Raw genomic sequence first — 20,336 nt, forward strand, 5'->3', positions numbered from 1 at the left:
GACGCAAACGCCCCGCCCCTTGCTTAAACTCCACCCCCGATTAATCGAGTACTCGTTTCTCAAGCCTGTGGATTACTCGAAATGAAATATGATCAGAAATGCCCATCCCTAACCACCAGGCCAGATGAGTACTTTTCTTCACCCGCTTCCAGTTTCAGGTAACTTACTGTCCGGGATCCCAGAACACCAAGGCTGATGCTCTCTCACGCATCCACGAACCTGATCACCCCCTCAGCTCCTCGGAAACCATACTACCCACCTCGGTGGTTGTGGCCCCTGTCACCTGGGACATTATGACCGAGATCACAGAGGGGCAATCTCAGGATCCCACGCCTGCTGACTGTCCAGCTAGTCACACCTACGTTCCCTTGAATCTACGCTCTCGAGTTCTATCTGAAGTCCACTCCTCACCAAGCTCCGGTCACCCAGGCATTGAGGCGACCCTCCACCTGCTCCGCAACCACTTCTGGTGGCCTTCTCTTCGTCCCGATGTCATCACGTTCATTAAGAACTGTTCTGTGTGCAACACTGCCAAAGTCCCTCGCCAATTACCCGCCGGTCTCCTTCAACCTCTGCCTGTGCCCCAACGTCCCTGGTCCCATATCGCCCTGGACTTTGTTACAGACCTTCCCTCCTCCAACGGGTATACCACCATCCTCACGGTTGTGGACCGCTTTTCTAAGGGCTGCCGTTTCATCCCTCTCCCCAAATTACCCACCGCCATGGAGACAGCGGAGATACTGTGCAACTCTGTCCTTCGATTCTTTGGACTACCAGAGGACATAGAGTCGGACCGTGGGCCCCAGTTCACCTCCCGACTATGGTCTAGTTTCTTCAGCCTTCTTGGAGTCAACGTCAGCCTCACTTCCGACTACCATCCTCAATCCAACGGCCAAGCTGAGAGATTAAACCAGGAGTTGACCCGCTTCCTACGTTCCTACTGTCAGGACCACCAGGTGGACTGGAACCGCTACCTCTTCTGGGCAGAATATGCACAGAACTCACTGCGCAAACCCTCCACTAACCTTACTCCATTATAATGCATTTTAGGGTTCCAGCCGCCTCTGTTTCCCTGGTCAGGGGAACCATCCGACCTGCCAGCGGTCAACTCCTGGTTTCAACGCAGCGAGGAGACCTGGAATCAAGCTCACGTCCACCTACAGAGGGCAGTGCGTCGTACCCAGACTCAGGCCGACCGCCGGCGCCGGCCCAATCCCCCATACGAACCCGGCCAATGTGTGGTTTATTCCTATTTGTCTTCTTCTCAGAATATACTGGCAAACGATCAGACAATACAATACATATTATTTATTAATGCCTCAGTAGTTAATATGTATTTATTTTCTGCTTATTTGCCAGTTTAAATGTTGTTTGGTCACATTGTGATGTTAGAATGAGTTTGTTAATTTGCTAAAAATAATCAATTAGTTGATTCAGATACCACATTCACAGGTTGAAGCCTCTGTGTAGAAATTTAAAGCATTTCATTAGTGTGTAAATTTCTCATAAAATACATGACAAACACTTAAAATGTTGAATGAAACATTGAACTATTTAAAGTCAAAAGTAACAATTTGCATGGTGCTGTTATTAAGTTGGCAGAAATTAAAAAATTGTATTGTAACTACTTTTCAGTAACTGTTTTAAGCTAACTCAAGATATTTACTTAAAATCAAGCGGCAACCTCCCACTCTCTCTATTGAAACCAACACGGAAGTGTCTTAAACTGCAATTCATCGACTGGCCGCTAGAGACTGGCTGCAAAAGGGAGTCAGTCCCATTGACTCCCCATGTTAAAATGCCCAAATTTACAGCAGAAAAAAGTATGTTTACAGCCTGGTTCAAAAAATAGTTTTGGTGTATATAGCTAGTTTTTCCCTTCATGTCAACTGTGAGGGGGGTGAATTTTTTTTATAACTCATCCGTTTAAGTTATATTAAGCCTTAAAGTTCAGCATAATTAAGGGCGTGGCCACTTGAGTGACAGGAGGATTGCCACTGCTGTCACCACTGTCGCGCTAGGCGGGCGTGGTTTCAGCAACCAGCTCCACCCATGTCCCGCCTTTTTGGCCATTTTTGATTATCCGGGAGTGACGATTCCAAGATGGCGACGGCCGAATCCCGCCCACCACAGGCTTCAAAATAGCGATTCAGAATCCTACGGGTGACGTCACGGATACTACGTCCATATTTTTTTTTACAGTCTATGCTTAAAATACACAATAATATTCAGTTCAGGGTCTGTGAGATGTCAAATCTGGGGTCAGAAAGATTTGATGACCATGCTGAATTTTCAGCAGCCATTACAAATCATTTTAATATGCTGATTTGCTGCTAAAGAAACATTGTGCTGCTTAAAGGAATAGCTCACCCCAAAATGAAAATTCTATCAATAATTATAATTATTCACCCTCATGTCGTTTCAAACCCCTAAGACCTTTATTCATCTTCAGAACACAAATTAAGATATTTTTAATGAATTTTGAGAGCTTTATGACCCTGCAGTGCAACGCAACCATGGACATTGTTAAAATAGTCCATGTGACATCAGTGGTTCAACCTTAACTTTACTTTTTGTGGGCAAAAAACAAAACAAAAAGAATGACTTGATTCAACAGTTTTTTCTCTTCTATTCTTGTCTTCGAATTCAACAAGAATTTGTTGTATAAAGTTACTTTTGTTTTCTTTGCAAACAAAACGTATTCTCGTAGCTTTATAAAATTGAGGTTGAACCACTGATGTCACATAGAGTATTTAGCATTGTCCTTACTACTTTTCTGGGTCTTAAACGTGTCAGTTGCTTTTCTGTCTATGCAGGGTCAGAAAGCTCTTGGATTTCATAATAAATATCTTAATTTGTATCCCAAAGATGAACAAAGGGTTTGGAAAGACATAAGGGTGAGTAATTAATGACAGAATTTTCATTTTGGGGTAAACTATCTCTTTAATATTTCTATGGAAACCGTTATAGCCTTTTACGGCTTCCTGGATAAATATAAATTTCAAAAGAACACCATTCATTTTAAATAGAAATTGTTTGTAACCTTATACATGGCTTTAATTTCACTTTTGATTAATTTATTGCATCCTTGCTGAATAGATGTATTCATTTGTTTCTTTCGAAAACAAAAATCTTAGTGACCCCAAACTTTTAAAAAGTAGTATAATCAGGTGAATTAATTTCACACACACACACACACACACACACACACACACACACACACACACACACACACACACACACACACACACACACACACACACACACATGTTGGGTTTACATGTTTTATGGGGACATTCCATAGGCGTAATGGTTTTTATACTGTACAAACCGTACTTTCTATCGCCCTACACCTACCCTACACCTAAACCTAGCCCTCACAGGAGATTGTGCATACTTTTACTTTATCAAAAAAACTCATTGTGCATGATTTATAAGCCTGTTTCCTCATGGGGACCTGAGAAATGTCCCCACAAGGTCAAAATCTACTGGTATTCCTATCCTTGTGGGGACATTTGGTCCCCACAACGTGATGAATACCAGGTGCACACATACACACACACACACACACACACACACACACACACACACACACACACACACACACACACACACACACACACACACACACACACACACACACACACACACACACACACACACACGTTGGGTTTACATGTTTTATGGGGACATTCCATAGGCGTAATGGTTTTTATACTGTACAAACCATACTTTCTATCACCCTACACCTACCCTACACCTAAACCTAGCCCTCACAGGAGATTGTGCATACTTTTACTTCATCAAAAAAACTCATTGTGCATGATTTATATGCCTGTTTCCTCATTTGGACCTGAGAAATGTCCCCACAAGGTCAAAATCTACTGGTATTCCTATCCACAACACAACGTGATGAATACCAGGTACACACACACACACGCACACACACACACAAAAACATTGTTGCCTTCATGTGTTTATTTTTAATTTCCACAAACACATTTTTTACAGTACAGTATAATTACTTCAAATGAACGCAGCTAGTCCATTCTGATCTCAAATCGTCCCTCTTTTGGCATCTTTCTGGGTTCTAATTGTGGACTCTGACATGAGGCTGTAATTACGGCTGAAGTGAAGGGAGGCAGATTAGCACACAGCCATGGTGGGTGTTTGAGACGAGTCTCTCTGGAGCAGAAGACCCTGCACGTGTGTGCGAGAGATTTTTCTGTGCTCGTTATCTCTACATCAAGCTGTCAAGCAGATCACAGCTATTCCACTTTCCCCAGATTCTGTTGTACCTACTCATGCCTTCTCATTTCCCCTCTATCCTTGTGCATTCATGAGTACATGTGTGTATGCGTGCGCTGTCATGTACGACTTGCTGTCTTTTCTTTTAGGTGGAAAATTTTAATTAAAACTTACATTGTGAACACATTAAGTTTATTTTTTATTACACAGAAATTAAGTTATTTTAAGATGACTCCCAGATCGGTGTTCAGTGCTAAAATTGTTCTTGAGGATTGATGGTTTTAGTGTAACATGTAGAGGACATTCTGTTAGTTTTAAAGAAATGTTTGTTCTGTCGGTCGGTCTCTGTCATTCGGTCAGTCTGTTGGTTTGTCTGTCTGTCAGTCTCTCTCTCAGTTAGTCGGTCTGTCGGTCACTCTGTGTGTCTGTCTGTTGGTCTATCAGTCTGTAGGTCGGTCTATTGGTCTTTCTGTTGGTCTGTCAGTCTGTCAGTCTGTCAGTGTGACGTTTCAATTTGTCAGTCTCTCTGTCAAGTGTATGTAAACTTTTGAACAGGGTCATTTTTATAAATTCAACTATTATGTTCTCTATATGTAAACATCTTTAATGTAAAATATCTTATTCAGGTTAGTACTAAATAAAAAATAACATGCATTTTGTATAATCCTTCTTATTTTAGTAAAATAATTAACATTTTGCAGATTCTGCAAGGTGAATGTAGACATTTGACTTATGAATATTTATTGAAGTTGCATTTCAAATAACTGGGCTGTCTGAAGTCTGAAGGTGCTTATTGGGTATGACACTTCTGTTTGGTCCCTGTACCTTGAGGAAGACTCATTTCTCACTGTGTGAAAGCTCAGTAGCTGTTCTTACATAACAAATAGCAGCTGCATTTGATCTGGAGCTGCTTATTAAACTCTTCAAGGACAGTTCCTGGAGTGCCTCTCTCAAGAGAACAGATTTCTAGTGTTTTTTAGTCAGAGTGTGAACTTTGCTCAATGTCCATCAGCCAGTAGCCTAACACCACTGCCTTTATATGAAAAAAGAGACCCATAAAGTGTGGATAACGGGTGTTATAGCAGTTACAAAGAGAAATTTGCTATATTAATCAGTACTACTGAGAAATGGCTTCTTGTTTAGTTCATTGGCTGCTTGGCTGAATTCACATTTCTTCTGCACGAGTAGCCGTTGTCTTTTTGACACCAGTATCCCACAGGATTTCATTAGGTTACAGCAGGCTGTGGTTGTGGTATAATGGAATGTGTTTGTAATCCTGTTAGCCAAAGACTGAGCGTCGTGAAGAAGCTGTAAGACACATTCTTCAGCAACCTATTCTCCTCCAGACACAATCATGTCACGACCGCAGTGTTTATCCGGCATAAACTAGAGCAAAGACACATTTAATCAACAGGGTGCTGAAAGGATTATAAGTAAATATTTTCTGTCGTTACCACTTAATCATTCTTCCACAGTGATGGCATTTATCACACTAGAATTGTGGGGAAAAATTGTACTTTTAAAGGGAAAGTTCACCCAAAAAATGAAAAATCCGTCATTAATTACTCACCCTCATGTCGTTCCAAACCTGTAAGACCTTCATTCATCCTCGGAACACAAGTTAAGATTTTTTTAATGAAATTTGAGAGCTTTCTGACCATCAATAGACAGCAAAACAACTGAAATGTTTAAGGCCCAGAAAGGTAGTAAGGACATTATAAAATACTCCATGTGAACTACTGAATCGTAGACAACCATGGTTCAACCATAGAAGCTACTTATGTTGTGAAGCTATTGTCATGAACATGTGTCAAAGACTGACACAGAAAAGAATAAATAGTTGAATAAATTTGTTATTTTTGTTTTCTTTGCGCACAAAAAGTATTCTCGTAGCTTCATAAAATTAAAGTTGAACCACTGATGTCACATGGACTATTTTAACAATTTCCTTAATACCTTTCTGGGCCTTGAACGTGGTACTTGCGTTGCTGTCTATGGAGGGTCAGAACACTCTTGGATTTCATAAAAAAAATCTTAATCTGTGTTCCGAAGATGAACGAAGGTCTTACGGGTTTGAAACGACATGAGGGTGAGTAATTAATGACAGAATTTTCATTTTTGGGTGAACTATCCCTTTAAGCCAACATTTACTACAGTGTTTGTTCTTTTGTGATCTATTTCCCAACAGAGTCCAACCGCAGAGAAGGACAGTTTGGCAACTGTAGCCTCCAGGTCCAGTCTGGCCAGTGGTATACCCTTGGTTTCTCCATCAGGACATAAACCAACCCACCATGACCGGCCAGCCATCCCACCAGCACCACAAACCAGCTCAGCAGCTTCATTCTTCCTCAGGTAATCCTAAAAGCCTGTTGGGGATGTGTTTTGCACAATATGCAGCCATCAATTCATCTTATTGTGCTCTGTGGATCCCAGTTTCAATGCCGTGGTCCCTTAGCACCTCCTCAGGCCCTCACTCCCAAGGACCTAGAATCCTCCATTGCCTCTGGCAGTCAAGTCACAGCAATGCTTTCTCAGTGCCCATGGAGAGTGCAGCGATGTTGAAGGCAGTTCAGCCTAATGTGCTGAAATGTCATCGATCAATTCTCAGGCTTAGCAGTCAGAGAGAGTGCAAAATCCAAATGGCAGAGGTCTCAGAGCTGGATTGGCCATGTATCCGCAGGGATAATGGTTAATCGCTATGTAACAGAGCAATTGTTTTCCAAAACTGTTCTTGAGGATTGATGGTTTTAGTGTAACATGTTTAGTGTAACATTCTGTTAGTTTTAGAGAAATGTTAGTCGGTCAGTCTGTTGGTCTGTCAGTCTCTCTGTCAGTTGGTCGGTCTGTCGGCCACTCTGTGTGTCTGTCTGTCGGTCTATCTATCTATAGGAGTGATATAAACATAAGCAGTAAAACAGTTGAAGTTCTGATATCACTAGAATATTGCACTCCTCTCAGCCAATCAGATTTGAGGATCAAAAAGACTGTCTCAAATTTAGTAATTGGATTAGTGGCATAGAAATAGTGCTAAATCTTTAATATTTTTTTCCCATTGCGTTTTTAAAAAAATTGTCAGGATTTTAAAACTGCTCATTAGCTGGTTAAATTGAATTTTGAATCCCATATTTAAAATGGTTTCCACTAATATACTGACAAATATCTGAGGCAGGTTCTCAGCTGTGCAGGGGAGGATGAAAAAAGATACAGATGTACATTCTGTCTCTATTTGTCATCATTATATTGGTCAACACAAAACACAAAGGAACAAGCAACAGTGGCTTACCTAATAAACACAGGCAGGATTTTGTGTCCGTGACCGAATGTCTGGGAATAGAATGAGATGCTTATAGGTGCGAGACACTAATTGCTGTGTGACACTGCATACAATTAGCCTATTGACAGCAGCGCTCCTCATCACTAGCTCACCACCTTCAGTACCACCTTTTGTAAATGACTGACAGACATCACCCCGGGGGGTTTGCCTTGGCCATTATGTTTCCTTAAAAAAAGTAATAAAGAGGCAGTGGGTTAGTCATGCCATTGATTTTAGACACTGATCACTGTATGACCTGTGCTTCTGTGTGCATCATTAGGCATTACCGCTAATCTTTTTCCATTTGAGTTGACCCGAATCTAGTGAATTAGTATGCACTGTCAGCTAAAGCACATCTGTCTTTTTGATGCCCAGTGCACACAGTGGTGGATAAATAAGGTGGGTCATAAGGGAAGCTTTTGGCAGTGATTTCTGAGTACACTCAGTCAGTCCAAAATCCTGCGAATGAAAGAATGTGCTATTATGTAAATGAGGCACGACTGACAAATAGACATTTTGAATATTGCTTAGACTGCCTGTGGCAAAATATCCATATTCATGGCAAAATGTTTTCATGCTTTCCTCAATTATACGAGTCAGAGCAGCTCAAATGTCAGGCGTTGGGCTCATGTCCTCTCCCTGGCCTTGACTTCCACCTGGAGCTCACACCTTGCACAGGGTCTTTAAAAGCAAGTTGCCATGGTTGCACAGTTGTGAAAGAAAAAGAGGCAGAAAAGGCGAAATAATTATAAGAAAGGAGGTGGAGAGGTGATCAGGAACATATAATTTAGGACCCCCTGTTGCTCTTTCTCTATTGACGGCATGTTTTGTTAAAACTGAATCTGAATATTTATATATTTCCTTTCCCAAGTATTAGCCTTCCAATTGTTTGTACTTACTACAGAATATGATCATAGATGATATGTAAATTAACTGTACACACAATAAAACTGCAAATGCGATAGGATTTTATGGATGTTCAGGAGATTAAGTAAGAAAAAAAAAAAGATAAGGGAAGGACTGCTTGGAAAAAAAAATCCTATTTGTCAACTTGAATAAATTCATATTTATTTGTACATACAAATTTGTCCAGTGCCTGAAGAAAAAAACATTATCCCCATTCTTTCCTTCCTTCCTATTTGTCTGTCTGTTGTTCTATCAGTCTGTTGGTCTATCTGTCTGTCTGTCAGTCTGTCTCTGTTGGCCGGTCACTCTGTCAGATGGTCTGTCGGTCTGTCTGTCTGCATGTCTGTCTGTTTGGTCTGTCAGTCAGTCTCTCTGTCAGTCGGTCTGTCTGTCTGTGGGTCTCTCAGTCTGTCAGTTGGTCTGTCTGTGTGTCTGTCAGTCCTTTCGACTTTTTGGTCTGTATGTCTCTCAGTCTGTCCGTCTGTCAGTCTCGCTGTCGGTCTGTCATATTGTTGGTCGGTCTGTCAGTCTTTCTGTCGTCTGTCTCTCTGCCTGTCAGTCAGTCTGTCTGTAAGTCTGTTGATCTGTCTGTCAGTCAGTCAGTGTGCCTGTGTGCTTGTTGATCTGTCAGTCTCTCGTTATCTGTCTGTCTGTCAGTTGATCTGTCTGTGTCAGTCTGTCGGCCTGTTAATCTGTCTGTGTGTCTGTCTGTCTCTCTTTCGGTCTGTCTTTTGGTCTGTCTGTCAGTCTTTCTGTCTGTCTGTCAGTCAGTCTGTCGGTCAGTCTGTCTGTTGGTCAGTGTGTCTGTGTGTCTGTTGGTCTGTCAGTCTCTCGGTTATCTGTCTGTCTGTCAGTTGATTTTTCTGTGTCAGTCTGTCGGTCTGTTAATCTGTCTGTGTGTCTGTCTGTTGGTCAGTCTTTCAGTCGGTCTTTTGGTCTGTCTTCAGTCTTTCTGTCAGTTGGTCTGTTGGCCAGTCTGTCTGTTGGTCAGTGTGTCTGTTGGTCTGTCAGTCTCTCAGTTATCTTTCTGTCTATCAGTTGATTTTTCTGTGTCAGTCTGTCGGTCTGTTAATCTGTCTTTGTGTCTGTCAGTTGGTCAGTCTTTCGGTCGGTCTTTTGGTCTATCTGTCAGTCTTTCTGTCAGTTGGTCCATTGGCCGTCTGTCTGTCTGTCAGTCAGTCTGTTTATCTGTGTGTCTGTCGATTAATCAGTCTGTCTCTCTGTGTGTCTGTCAGTCTGTCTGTCGGTCTGTTATTCTCTCTGACGGTCGATCTGTCATTCTGTTGGTTGGTCTGTCAGTATCTCTGTCGTCTGTCTTTCAATCAGTCTTTCAGTTAGTCTTTCGGTCTGTCTGTTGGTCTATTGATCTGTCTTTCTGTCTGTCTATCGATCAGTCAGTGTGCCTGTGTGTTTGTCGGTCTGTCAGTCTCTCTGTCATCTGTCTGTCTGTTAGTCGGTCTGTCTGTGTGTCTGTCAGTCTCTCTGTCAGTCGGTCTGTCAGTCTGTTTGCCAGTGGGTCTGTCCACCTGACGGTCTGTCAGTCTTTCTGTTGATCGGTCTGTTTGTCAGTCTCTTGATCTGTCTGTCGGTTAGTCGGTTGGTCAGTCTGTCTATCTATTGGTCTGTTGTTCGTTCTGTTATGCTATCTATTGGTCTGTCATTCTATCTATTGTTCTTTCTGTCATTTGGTCTATTGTTTTATTCTTTTCTGTCTTAATAATTCTTTAACGCTAATGCTTAATCTGGCCTGAAAAAACCATGTCCCAATTTTTTTATAAAAAAACATAACAAAACAAAACAAAAACATTAGTAATATACAATATTAGTACTATACATTATTTAAAAAAATTGTATATTGTTTCCATGTCACAGTTATTATCAGTGTTAAAAACCTGTACTTTTAAAATACAAAGAGTACTTCAAAGTGAAGTTATTCATTTATAAGTTATTAATTTAGTTGGGAAGTCAACATTTTTTTGAGAATGACCCAGATAGAGCTTCCTATATTCCTATTGTGCTCCTATTGGGCCATCCAAGCCTGTTCGAATGAAGGTTTTCAATTCAGCAAGACACTCTGGAGGCATAATGTGGTTTCTGTGACCTTTAACCCCAGTTGTTTCCCTTACAGATACAGAAGGATAGTTGTTGTGACAGATTCCCTTCCTCTCATCTGTTTGAAAGTGGCAGTCTAGTAAACACGCCAGAGGGAGTGTAAGAACAGATACAGACACACATTCTCACCCACAGATTTGCCTTGGAGGTTTCAGGTATAAAGTTGTTTTTTATTTTCTGATATACCACAGCATAACCTTAAGTGAAGAGGTGAGCACTCAGCTCTGGTGATGGAGGAATATTTACACTTATCTCCTGCAATCAGCAGCCCTGTGACCTTTAGGATCACGACTGGATATAGCAGATCAGTGTTATGTTTTATAGCAAACATATATGTGTCATGTATTGCGTGTGATATACATCACATCATGCATGATGCTGACTTGTGCAGAGGTGTGCAAAAAGCAAGTACCAGGAACAAGTGGGTTTTTACGACTGAAGGCCAGCTGTAATCTCGCCTTTAAAGATTTACAGATAAAAGCAGAGTGGCTTCTCTATTCCCGTAGATGGGGACCGTCTCTCCCCGGCTTTGATGTCGCCCTGTGGACGAGGGCCTCTCTCATGTGCTTTTCCATGGGCTTTCATCGGCACGCTGAGTGTGTATTATCTGCCGGAGTCATGCACCACATTATTGTCCTGCTGACTGCTGTGCTGAAATGCATAATCGTCAGGGAACAACAGAGCCGACACCTGTTTGCACTGAATGAAAGTGCTCGTAATGAATGCAGGGGTTGGGAATACATAATGTAACTGATGTGGCTGAACATGCATTTCTGCTTTTAACAAGTTCTGTTACCTGCTTTTAACAAAGGCTTTTAGGTTTGATAGTATCCTCTCTCTCTCTTTGTGTGATACTATATGCACTTTGTAGAAATGTGTCAGCTCACCGTGGTTAGGAAAAGTTATAACCTGCAGAACTTCCTGAAAGCAAAAGCGTATATGTAAATTTGTTGTGATGGTGCATTCAAGCTTCAATACAAAATTCAATGCAACAAGATTTACGGCAGCACAGCAGTATAAATACAAGGCTTCTGTAATATAAACTGACATTGTTTACTGCTAGTCTCCGCATTTTGTATTCTCTCTGTTTTGTTTATCAATGTGCATTAGGCTTTACTGACAGTGAATTGAAAATGGTTGCTATTATTAATTTTTCCAAATGGGTTAAAATGTTAATTATTTTACCAAAATAAGAGGGATCGTACAAAATGCATGTTATTTTTGGTTTAGTACTGACCTGAATACGATATTTCACTTAAAAAATATTTATCTATCATCCACAAGAGAAAATAATAGTTGAATTTATAAAAATGAGCCTGTTCAAAAGTTCAATATGTTTTTACCTTAATGATCCACAGCTGTGTTTTTTGTTTTGTGATAGTTGTTCATGAGTCCCTTGTTTGTCCTGAACATTTAATCTGTCTGCTGTTCTTCAGAAAAATCCTTCAGGTCCTGCAAATTCTTTGGTTTTTCAGCATTTTTGTGTATTTGAACCCTTTTCAGCCAGGACTGTATGATTTTGAGATCCATCTTTTCGCACTGTGGACAACTGAGAGACTCATATGTAACTATTACAGAAGGTTCAAATGCTCACCAGTGCTCCAGAAGGAAAAACTATGCATTAAGAGCAAGGGGTGTAAACTTTTGAACAGAATGAAGATGTGAACATTTTTCTCATTTTGCTTAAATTTCATATATATTTTTTTATTTAGTACTGCCCTTCAGTAGCTACAAAAGATACTTACATGTTTCCCAGAAGACAAAGTTAAATATGCCCTAATCTTTAAAATCAAAAGTTTTCAAACCCTTGCTGTCTATGGAGGGTCAGAGAGCTCTCAGATTTCATCAAAAATATCTTAATTTGTGTTCCAAAGATGAACGGCGGTCTTACGGGTTTGGAACGACATGAGGGTGAGTACTAATGACAGAATTTTCATTTTTGGGTTATCTATCCCTTTAACTGACATAGCTTTATATAAAATGTATATAAAAAAAATAAAAATAAAAATGCAACTGAGTGGCCTGTGATATAGCAAAAGCTATGAGAAGAGTTTTCTCCTTTCTTTTAAAGATTGATAAGCTAATTTTACTTACTACCCTGGTGATGCTTGATATATATATATATATATATATATATATATATATTTATTTATTTATATATATATATATATATACGGTTAGTTGCATTTTATTATTTGCATTTAACATTGTTTGATAGTAATCTCACCACCATCAGAAGAGAAACACTTCTCTAGGATTGTTTGGTGTGAAATTTGATCAGTATTTATTATGCAGTTCTTTTATGAATTCATCTAGGCCCTTCTTATGTCTCATCATGTTTCTGATGAGGACGTATTGTATAGCGCATCAGTGTGCAGGTCGTGTAATGGCTTTTTTTTCTCAGGTCGAGTGTGTTTTGTTGTTGTTTGGCATATAGCCATGTCTCCGGTCTGGCAGCCTGTGTTGATAATTCTGGGCCAAAGTTTCAACCCGTGACCCAGTTTGTTCGCAGAAAGATGGATCTGAATAAGTAATTGTAAAAGTGTGATGAGATAGAGCTCACATTTTCTTTCTTTTTCCGCATCACTCTATTTTTGTTTCTCATTCGTTCATTTCTCTCCACTATCACTCCTTGTCAGCCTTGTTCCCCCAGCTTTGTTTTGTCTTGCTCTCTCACTCCTTCCTCATCCCTTGTTTCCATGCAGTAAGTAGCTCGTGACACGAAGTCTGTTTAAAATGCTATTTACAGAGAGAATATTCTCAGGTGCTTTGAGCACCGATGCTGCCTGTCAGCGCTGTACTCGCACGGATGTGTGTGTGAGTGTATTTGTATGTATAGGCATGTAGGTGATGCTGTCTAAGTGGTAATTAAACATCAGTCTGTGAGTGTGTGGAACTTTGACACTCAGGAAACAGCTGACAGAGATAGAGAGAGAGAGAAAGAAAGAATTCAGCTGAAGCAACAGTGGTAACTCTCAATCTCAACACAAAGTCTGGGAGAGAGATAGAGAATAAAAAAAAGAAAGAGAATATACTGATAACAAATGCAGCAATTCTGTTGTTTTCCAGGTCAGCTCTTATAGGGCAATAGTACACTGTAGGGGAAAATATTTCAAGAGATTAATGAAGATAATGGAGTTAATTATTGCTAACAACAACCTTTCTGTACACTTACAAACACTGAGCTTTATTTTTTTTATCGTGTAGTTCACATTAGATAAAGACTACTTCATCTTCAACTTCATTTTTACTTTACATGGAGCAGGTCGTCTCATGGGTTCGCCCATTTTAAAATCACATGATGAGTCGAGTTAGTTGACTAAATCTACAGTAGACTTAGTCGGCTACAATCTAATGGGTGTCCTGAGTGTCAAATTTAGTTGATGATTAGTTTTCTTCCAGTCAAGAACAGTGAGTGACTTTTTTTGTTGATTGATTAACATTAATGACAGACAATAGCAACTAAATTAGGCTGCTGTCCCTTTAAAACCAAATGCAAGGATGCATTGTACTGATACACGACTGATATTTTTGAGATTATGAACTGTTTACGTTCACTTACGATGTAACTGTGTGTGTTTGCCTGAATACCTGTCAAAATTGACAATTCAACATAATTTTGTTTGTATTTCTCCGTTAATGCAGTGCCGAAAAAGCGATGTGCGATGTGTGAGAGGTGCTTTTTCACATTTATCCATATGTCTGCTCTTTTCTTACTCCCAGATATTGACATTTTATGTTTTTCTGAACATTTTTCTGCAGAAAGTGTATGCTCAGTTCAAATATGTGCATTTAACCCCTTAACAACGCAGGAGATTCTGACTGCATGGATCTCTTCCCAAATCTTCCTTTCCGAACATTTTCCTCTCGTTTTTATTTTCAATGGATTTATTTTGTTGTCTTGTTTTATTCCGTGAAAAAATGTCATTGACGACAATTATTTGTTAACGAAATTAACACTGGCCTGAAGACACTAGGTATATTTCACAAAGTTTTTATACGCAAAAAAACCCCTTAATTCAACAAAACTGCTCGATTGAGGTGGTTTTTGACTTGTGCGAAAAAGGGTTAATGCTACTGTACTAATGGGAGATGGAAACGCATTTTGCAAATAAATTCCTCCATGACCATCAAAAAAGTAATGTAACTTTGTGCTATGGGATAGCATACCCGACTAACTACGGACTGATCTCATTGTGGAGCATCTGAAATGTTTTTATGATCATTCTTAAATGCCCAAGCAAAGTTTGTCGTCACATTATTTCTGTATAATTGCCTCCCAGAACTGTCTTACACACCTGCTTTCCCAAACAGCAGGCGTCCACCTCCGAAAGCAATGATCGCATTTATAGTTTGTCTAAGTCGTTTATTATTTTGTTCTCTTTGACTCATTAGATGGAAACAGTGCTTATTCACCAAATTTTTTATGCGATATTCCAGTTTTGTTAAATTAAGTTGAATTCGCAACTTTGGATATAAACCCAGCTAGTGACTATGTCACAATTTGTTAAAGGGAAAAAAAAAAAATATGTGAAACTTGACATACCCCATGTCGTTCCAAACCTGTATGACTTTATTTTGTCTGTAGAATATAAAAGAAGATTTTTGAAGAATGTTTCTATACGATGAAAGTCAATAAAGTGTCCAAAAAAGGAAAAAATTTTTTTTTTGAAATGTCTTTAATTTGTTTTGGCAAAGTCAGGTTTGGAATGACATCAGGGTAAGACAATTTTTTTGTGGACTAGGCCTTTAAAATGAAGTCCTGGTTTATTTCAGTCATTTTTATTATTCAGATCTCTAAATTATTTGAAATTCTTTTTGTCCTGCTTTCTCTAATTCTTTTTCTGTCCCTCCGCTTTTTACACACTCTTTGCTTTTTGGGTATCCCTTTAATCCTGCCTCTCTCATTTCACAGCCTGTGCCATCATAGACGAATGCTAATAAGATCACTAGAGATTACCTGCTTTTCATTTTTAACCACCTACTTTTGCATTTTAACCTCCTTTCGAGAGTTTTTTTCTTTTTGTTCATGCATACAGTAGATGCTTCATTGTCATTCAGAAAAAGAGGGGAGGAAAAACAATAAAGGACACATGGCAGGCAGATATTGACAGAGCCGATCCTTGAGTCTCTGAGCTGGACTATTTGATGTTTTTCAGTAGGGCACTATTCCTTTGAAAATGAGGGAGGGGGGTGCCTCCACCCCAGTGTCTGAACTCCCCCCTTCTCCATATTATATTTAAGGGGGAGACAGGGGAGATTCGGGATTTCGATCAGTAGAGCTGCCATGTCCTTGAAGCAGCTGAGCCCCGGTAGCTCCTGACGTCTCCAACAACTGCTCAACCTGTTGTTGGCCAAAATATTGAACGGGAATGTTTGATTGGAATCGGTTCCTAGTGGCTTCTGCTTTCTCTTTGTTCTGTTTAGAAACACAAACTGAGTATGTTCTGCCAGGCTGAATCAAAATGAGTGTGTGTGCTAATAATCGCTAACAAACTCAGATGTGCTAGCATGCTGTTAAAAAGCTGCCCCCTCATTTGTGGAGGCAAAAGCCCCCTGGCACTACATGACAAAAGCTCCCGTGTCCCTCAAGGCAAGGTCGCGGTGCACAATTCACGAAAACCCAAGTCAATAATGACGGGAGCTCAAAGCAGCTGCCATACAACATTAAGACAAAGAGCTGAATGAGTGAGAACATGGCAGCTCAGCAGGTAACACAGGTGTCGGGACGTGGTAGAAGGTGTTGAGTGATGTCGTGGTGTTTTGGGTACACCATTTAGATTTCACAGCAATTATTGAGCCACGGTGCCCTTTAGGCTGATCTTTTTCTAGCCATAGGCGTTGAAGCCTCTCAATGGTGTCTCATATGAATCAGTGGCTTCATGCTGATTCTAACCAAGGGAATATCGTTGAAATGAAAGAGACCCTACATGCCATGAGTGAGGAGGAGGACTGTGTTTTCATTATTTAAGAGATTGAATATATTCGCTGAGATTTAAAGGAAAGAAACGGCATGGCGGATTAGTCTTGTTCAGTCACACTCACAAATGCATTATGAGGCAATTCCAAACACTGTACAGCACCAGATCATCCAAGAAAAGCGTATTATGTTAAATAAGAATGCCACCAGCATATTGTTCATTGCAAACTGCAGGACATATGCATTAGGGATGCACAGTATATCCATGCCATACTGATAATCTGTTTTTCTATTTTTTCTCTAATATGCATATTTTTTATGTATATTTGGTAAACTTTAAAGAGCAGGTCATATGTTTTTTTAAAGTGTCCTAATAAGTGTCCTAAGTTCAGAAAACATTGTTTTCTCAGAATACACATTTATACTTAGAGTCATTTTTAATGATTTCGAAACGGTTCGTTTGCATTAGTTTTGAGCGTAATGTCTTGAAACCCCTCCCTTTCATAAGCCTACTTTGCTGATTGGTCAGCTGGCCAAGCCTGTTTTGATTGGCACCCCCCCCCCCCCCCCCCAAAAAAAAACATTGTTTGTCACCCCGGACTGCAATTTTTAATGGGGGACCTCCTTCAAAGCATGAATGGGCTAGTTTTGAGTAGCAATTGGGTGGGTTTTGTTAAAAAAAAACCTGGCAACCCTGCATACACCTTTTACAATTATACAACAATTATATAGTGCTCCAGTCCATTCTTAAAATATTGATATAACATTTTATTTAACACTTATGCAAGCGAATCGTGCCCACAGCTAAAGTTTAGCTGCTAAACTGTAAACACATAAAACAAAATGGTGGATAAGTTAGCCAAAATATGGCTAAATTGCATTCTTTATTATTAAACAAAGTAATTAGAACAACGACAGTCTACGTTAATCGATACATTCTTAGGAAATAGTGGGTTCACAGTGAATTATCAGAACTATTTTAGTAAGACAGTAATATTGTGGTTTACCTGGCAACCTAAAGCTGCACTAGGTATACATCACATATTAGCACACACAAAAAAAAAGATATTTTGAGCAAAATGTACACATAATGTATCAATCGTACTTACAGGTTTTGGTTTGGAGATGCTTGTTGGTCCAAATAAAGAAGATTAGAAACTGAAGAACACTGAGACAGAACACAGTAACAGGCCGATATATGTACATTGTACATTGAACTTCAATGTAAACAGTCTGCAAAGTTGTTAATCAAAAAAGTAACTGATTGAGGGATATCTACGTTACAAACTGCAAAAAATATATATTTTTCGAAAACCCATATGACCTGCTCTTTAAAGGGGACATTGGATGCCCATTTCTTCACAAGTTGGTATAATTCTTTAGGTTCTTCATGAAATGTCTACAACATATTATGGTCGTGTAAAACAACACCGTTTTTACCTTGTCGGTGCATGTCTCTTTAAATGATAATGAGCTACTGCTTACCCCACCCCTTTATTCCATTTATTTGTGTATTTTGTGGTGCGTTACCCCTGTATTGCTTACGCTACAGCTGCTCGAGCACAGAGAAAATGGCAGACAGCGTAGAACTGGATGAGGGTGGAAATATGCTAATTCAGGACAGTCCATCAGCAGTCATGGGCGGGGACTGAGCAGTATGACATCATATTGCTCAGGAAATCAAAACAGCTTGATAATTGAGACTTAAGGAGTTCATGGATTTTTATCATTGTAGGGTGGTTGTGTCCACACACTGCTAAGATACATTTATATGCAAACACCATGTAAAAGTGAAATTGGCATCCAATGTCCCCTTTAATAATGACACATTTGTTATCATTGGTTAGCATGAACTTACAATGAACTTCCATCTGTCCAGTAATTTGTTTGCTGATTGAAATAATCCTCATATACTACAAAGATGTTAGCAAGAATATTTCTTTACAAGACTTTGCTGTTGTCACAAGATATAACAGAACTTCTTAGCAAGACTGCAACTGAAGCCACAGTTAAGAAAGTCTGTTTAAGTATGCCATGGCAAACTTTATGCTAGCTCGACAAAGCCTTGACTCAAAATGACTTGAAGTTTTGAAGGTTATATGCTTTATGCAGTTTAAACTGAAAGAAACTCTGTAAGATTTTCTTTCAAGGAAATAGGCTTTTATCCCATCCTACGATTTTAAGCTACCACTGACTGAATTAAATTCTGTTTTTGAAAAAGTGCCGTATTGAGGGTCAACAATATTTTGCGTCAAAGACTTCTCACCTATTCTACATTTTCAGCAGCATAAATGTCTGACGCAAGTGAGGACAGTTGATTTTTTAAATTTATCTGTTGCCATGGTTTGCCTAGGATTTTCCTAAACAGTTTACTGATCCAAAGGGGCTGAATAAGGGGAGGATCGAAGTAGGGGAAAATAAGGACGTGTTGGATGTCTAGTCACATAATCAGCTTCAAGACATTGGGTGCAAGGGGATTAGATTGGTGACAAATCGTCCTTAAGTAAACTAAGGGCTGTCTCAGCTAATGACCAGGTGGCAAAGATGACTCCTGCTTGACTTACATTGATGTCCACTGGGCAGGATGCCATACAATCTTAATGCATGTATTTACTCACTCCAGTGTCATCCAAAGTGTTCATGTCTTGCTTTCTTCAGTTGAAAAGAAATGAAGTTTTTTGATGAAAACATTCCAGAATCTTTCTGCATATAGTGGACTTTAATTGTGGCCAATGGGTTGAAGGTCCAAATTGCACTTTCAGTACAACTTTAAAAGGCTGTAAAGTTCTTCAGAGGCAGAGGTCTTCAACCCTGTTCCTGGGGACCCACTATCCTGAAAAGTTTAGCTACAACCCTAATCAAACACACCTGAAGCAGGCAATCAAGCTCCTTAAGACAGCTTGAAAATTGCAGGCAGGTGTGCTGATGCAGGTTGGAAATAAACTTTCCAGGTGAGTGGGTCCCTAGGAGCAGGGTTGGAGACCTCTGGTGTAGGGCCCTTAAAGCTGCATTGAAACTGCAAATTGGACCTTTAACCCGTTGACTTCAATTGAAGTCCACTATATGGAGAACAATTCCAATATGTTTTACATACAAATAAATCAAATTATAGAAGTAAAATAGGCTGTGCTTGACATTTGAACATTTTATCACATCTTTGTTGCTTTTCAATAGATAAAATAAAAATGCTGGATTGTGAATTATTTTTAAAACTTACAAAACTGAAAAGTTCAGTATATTTTAGAGATATTAAAGTATAGAGAAACACCAAAACAAACCCCAGAACTCTGAGCTTATTGCATTGTCAGCTTGACCAATGGCCATATTACATATTGTTGAGGGAATGGCGACTCACAGCAGGTGAATCTTCTTTTGAACCAAGCTATCAGACTAAGTCCTGCAAGGCTATATGTCATACTTTCTGCTGGAACAGAACATCCCTCTTCGTTCATTCCAACTCATTCACCAATTCATCATCCCAAACACACACACACACACACGCTCACACACACTCCCATAAATATTACATGTTAATTGGCAGACTCTTTTTCCCCAAGCACCTAAAGGCAGGGTCTGCATGGTTAATAGTTAACAGCATTGTTTTCTGACTATTAGTGAAGGCAGTGGAGGTCTGTAGCATTGCTTGCAGGCTAATGTCCTCATTAACATCGCACAGCTCACCTGTTCCTTTAGCCCGCATGCAGTCTTCGTTTGTTTTATCTTGCTTCATTGATTTATCCATCAGTGCTGCCATTCATCCATCTAACCAGTTCTTATTTGCATTCTGCTAATCACCTTTCTAAAAGGAATCGTTCACCCCAAAAACAACAGTTTACT

General features: G+C 39.7%; 1 protein-coding gene across 1 annotated transcript in view; it reads left to right on the plus strand.

Moving 5' to 3' along the window:
• The window catches only part of kif26aa (kinesin family member 26Aa), a 115,310-nt gene that overhangs the window by 61,487 nt on the left and 33,487 nt on the right, over positions 1-20,336 (plus strand). The window contains exon 4 of the mRNA XM_073816479.1: positions 6,437-6,600. Within this exon, the coding sequence (XP_073672580.1) occupies positions 6,437-6,600 (164 nt within the window). The remainder of the gene's footprint in view (positions 1-6,436; positions 6,601-20,336) is intronic.

The sequence above is a fragment of the Garra rufa genome, chromosome 13, assembly GCF_049309525.1.
Source record: "Garra rufa chromosome 13, GarRuf1.0, whole genome shotgun sequence".
NCBI classification, from domain to species: domain Eukaryota; kingdom Metazoa; phylum Chordata; class Actinopteri; order Cypriniformes; family Cyprinidae; genus Garra; species Garra rufa.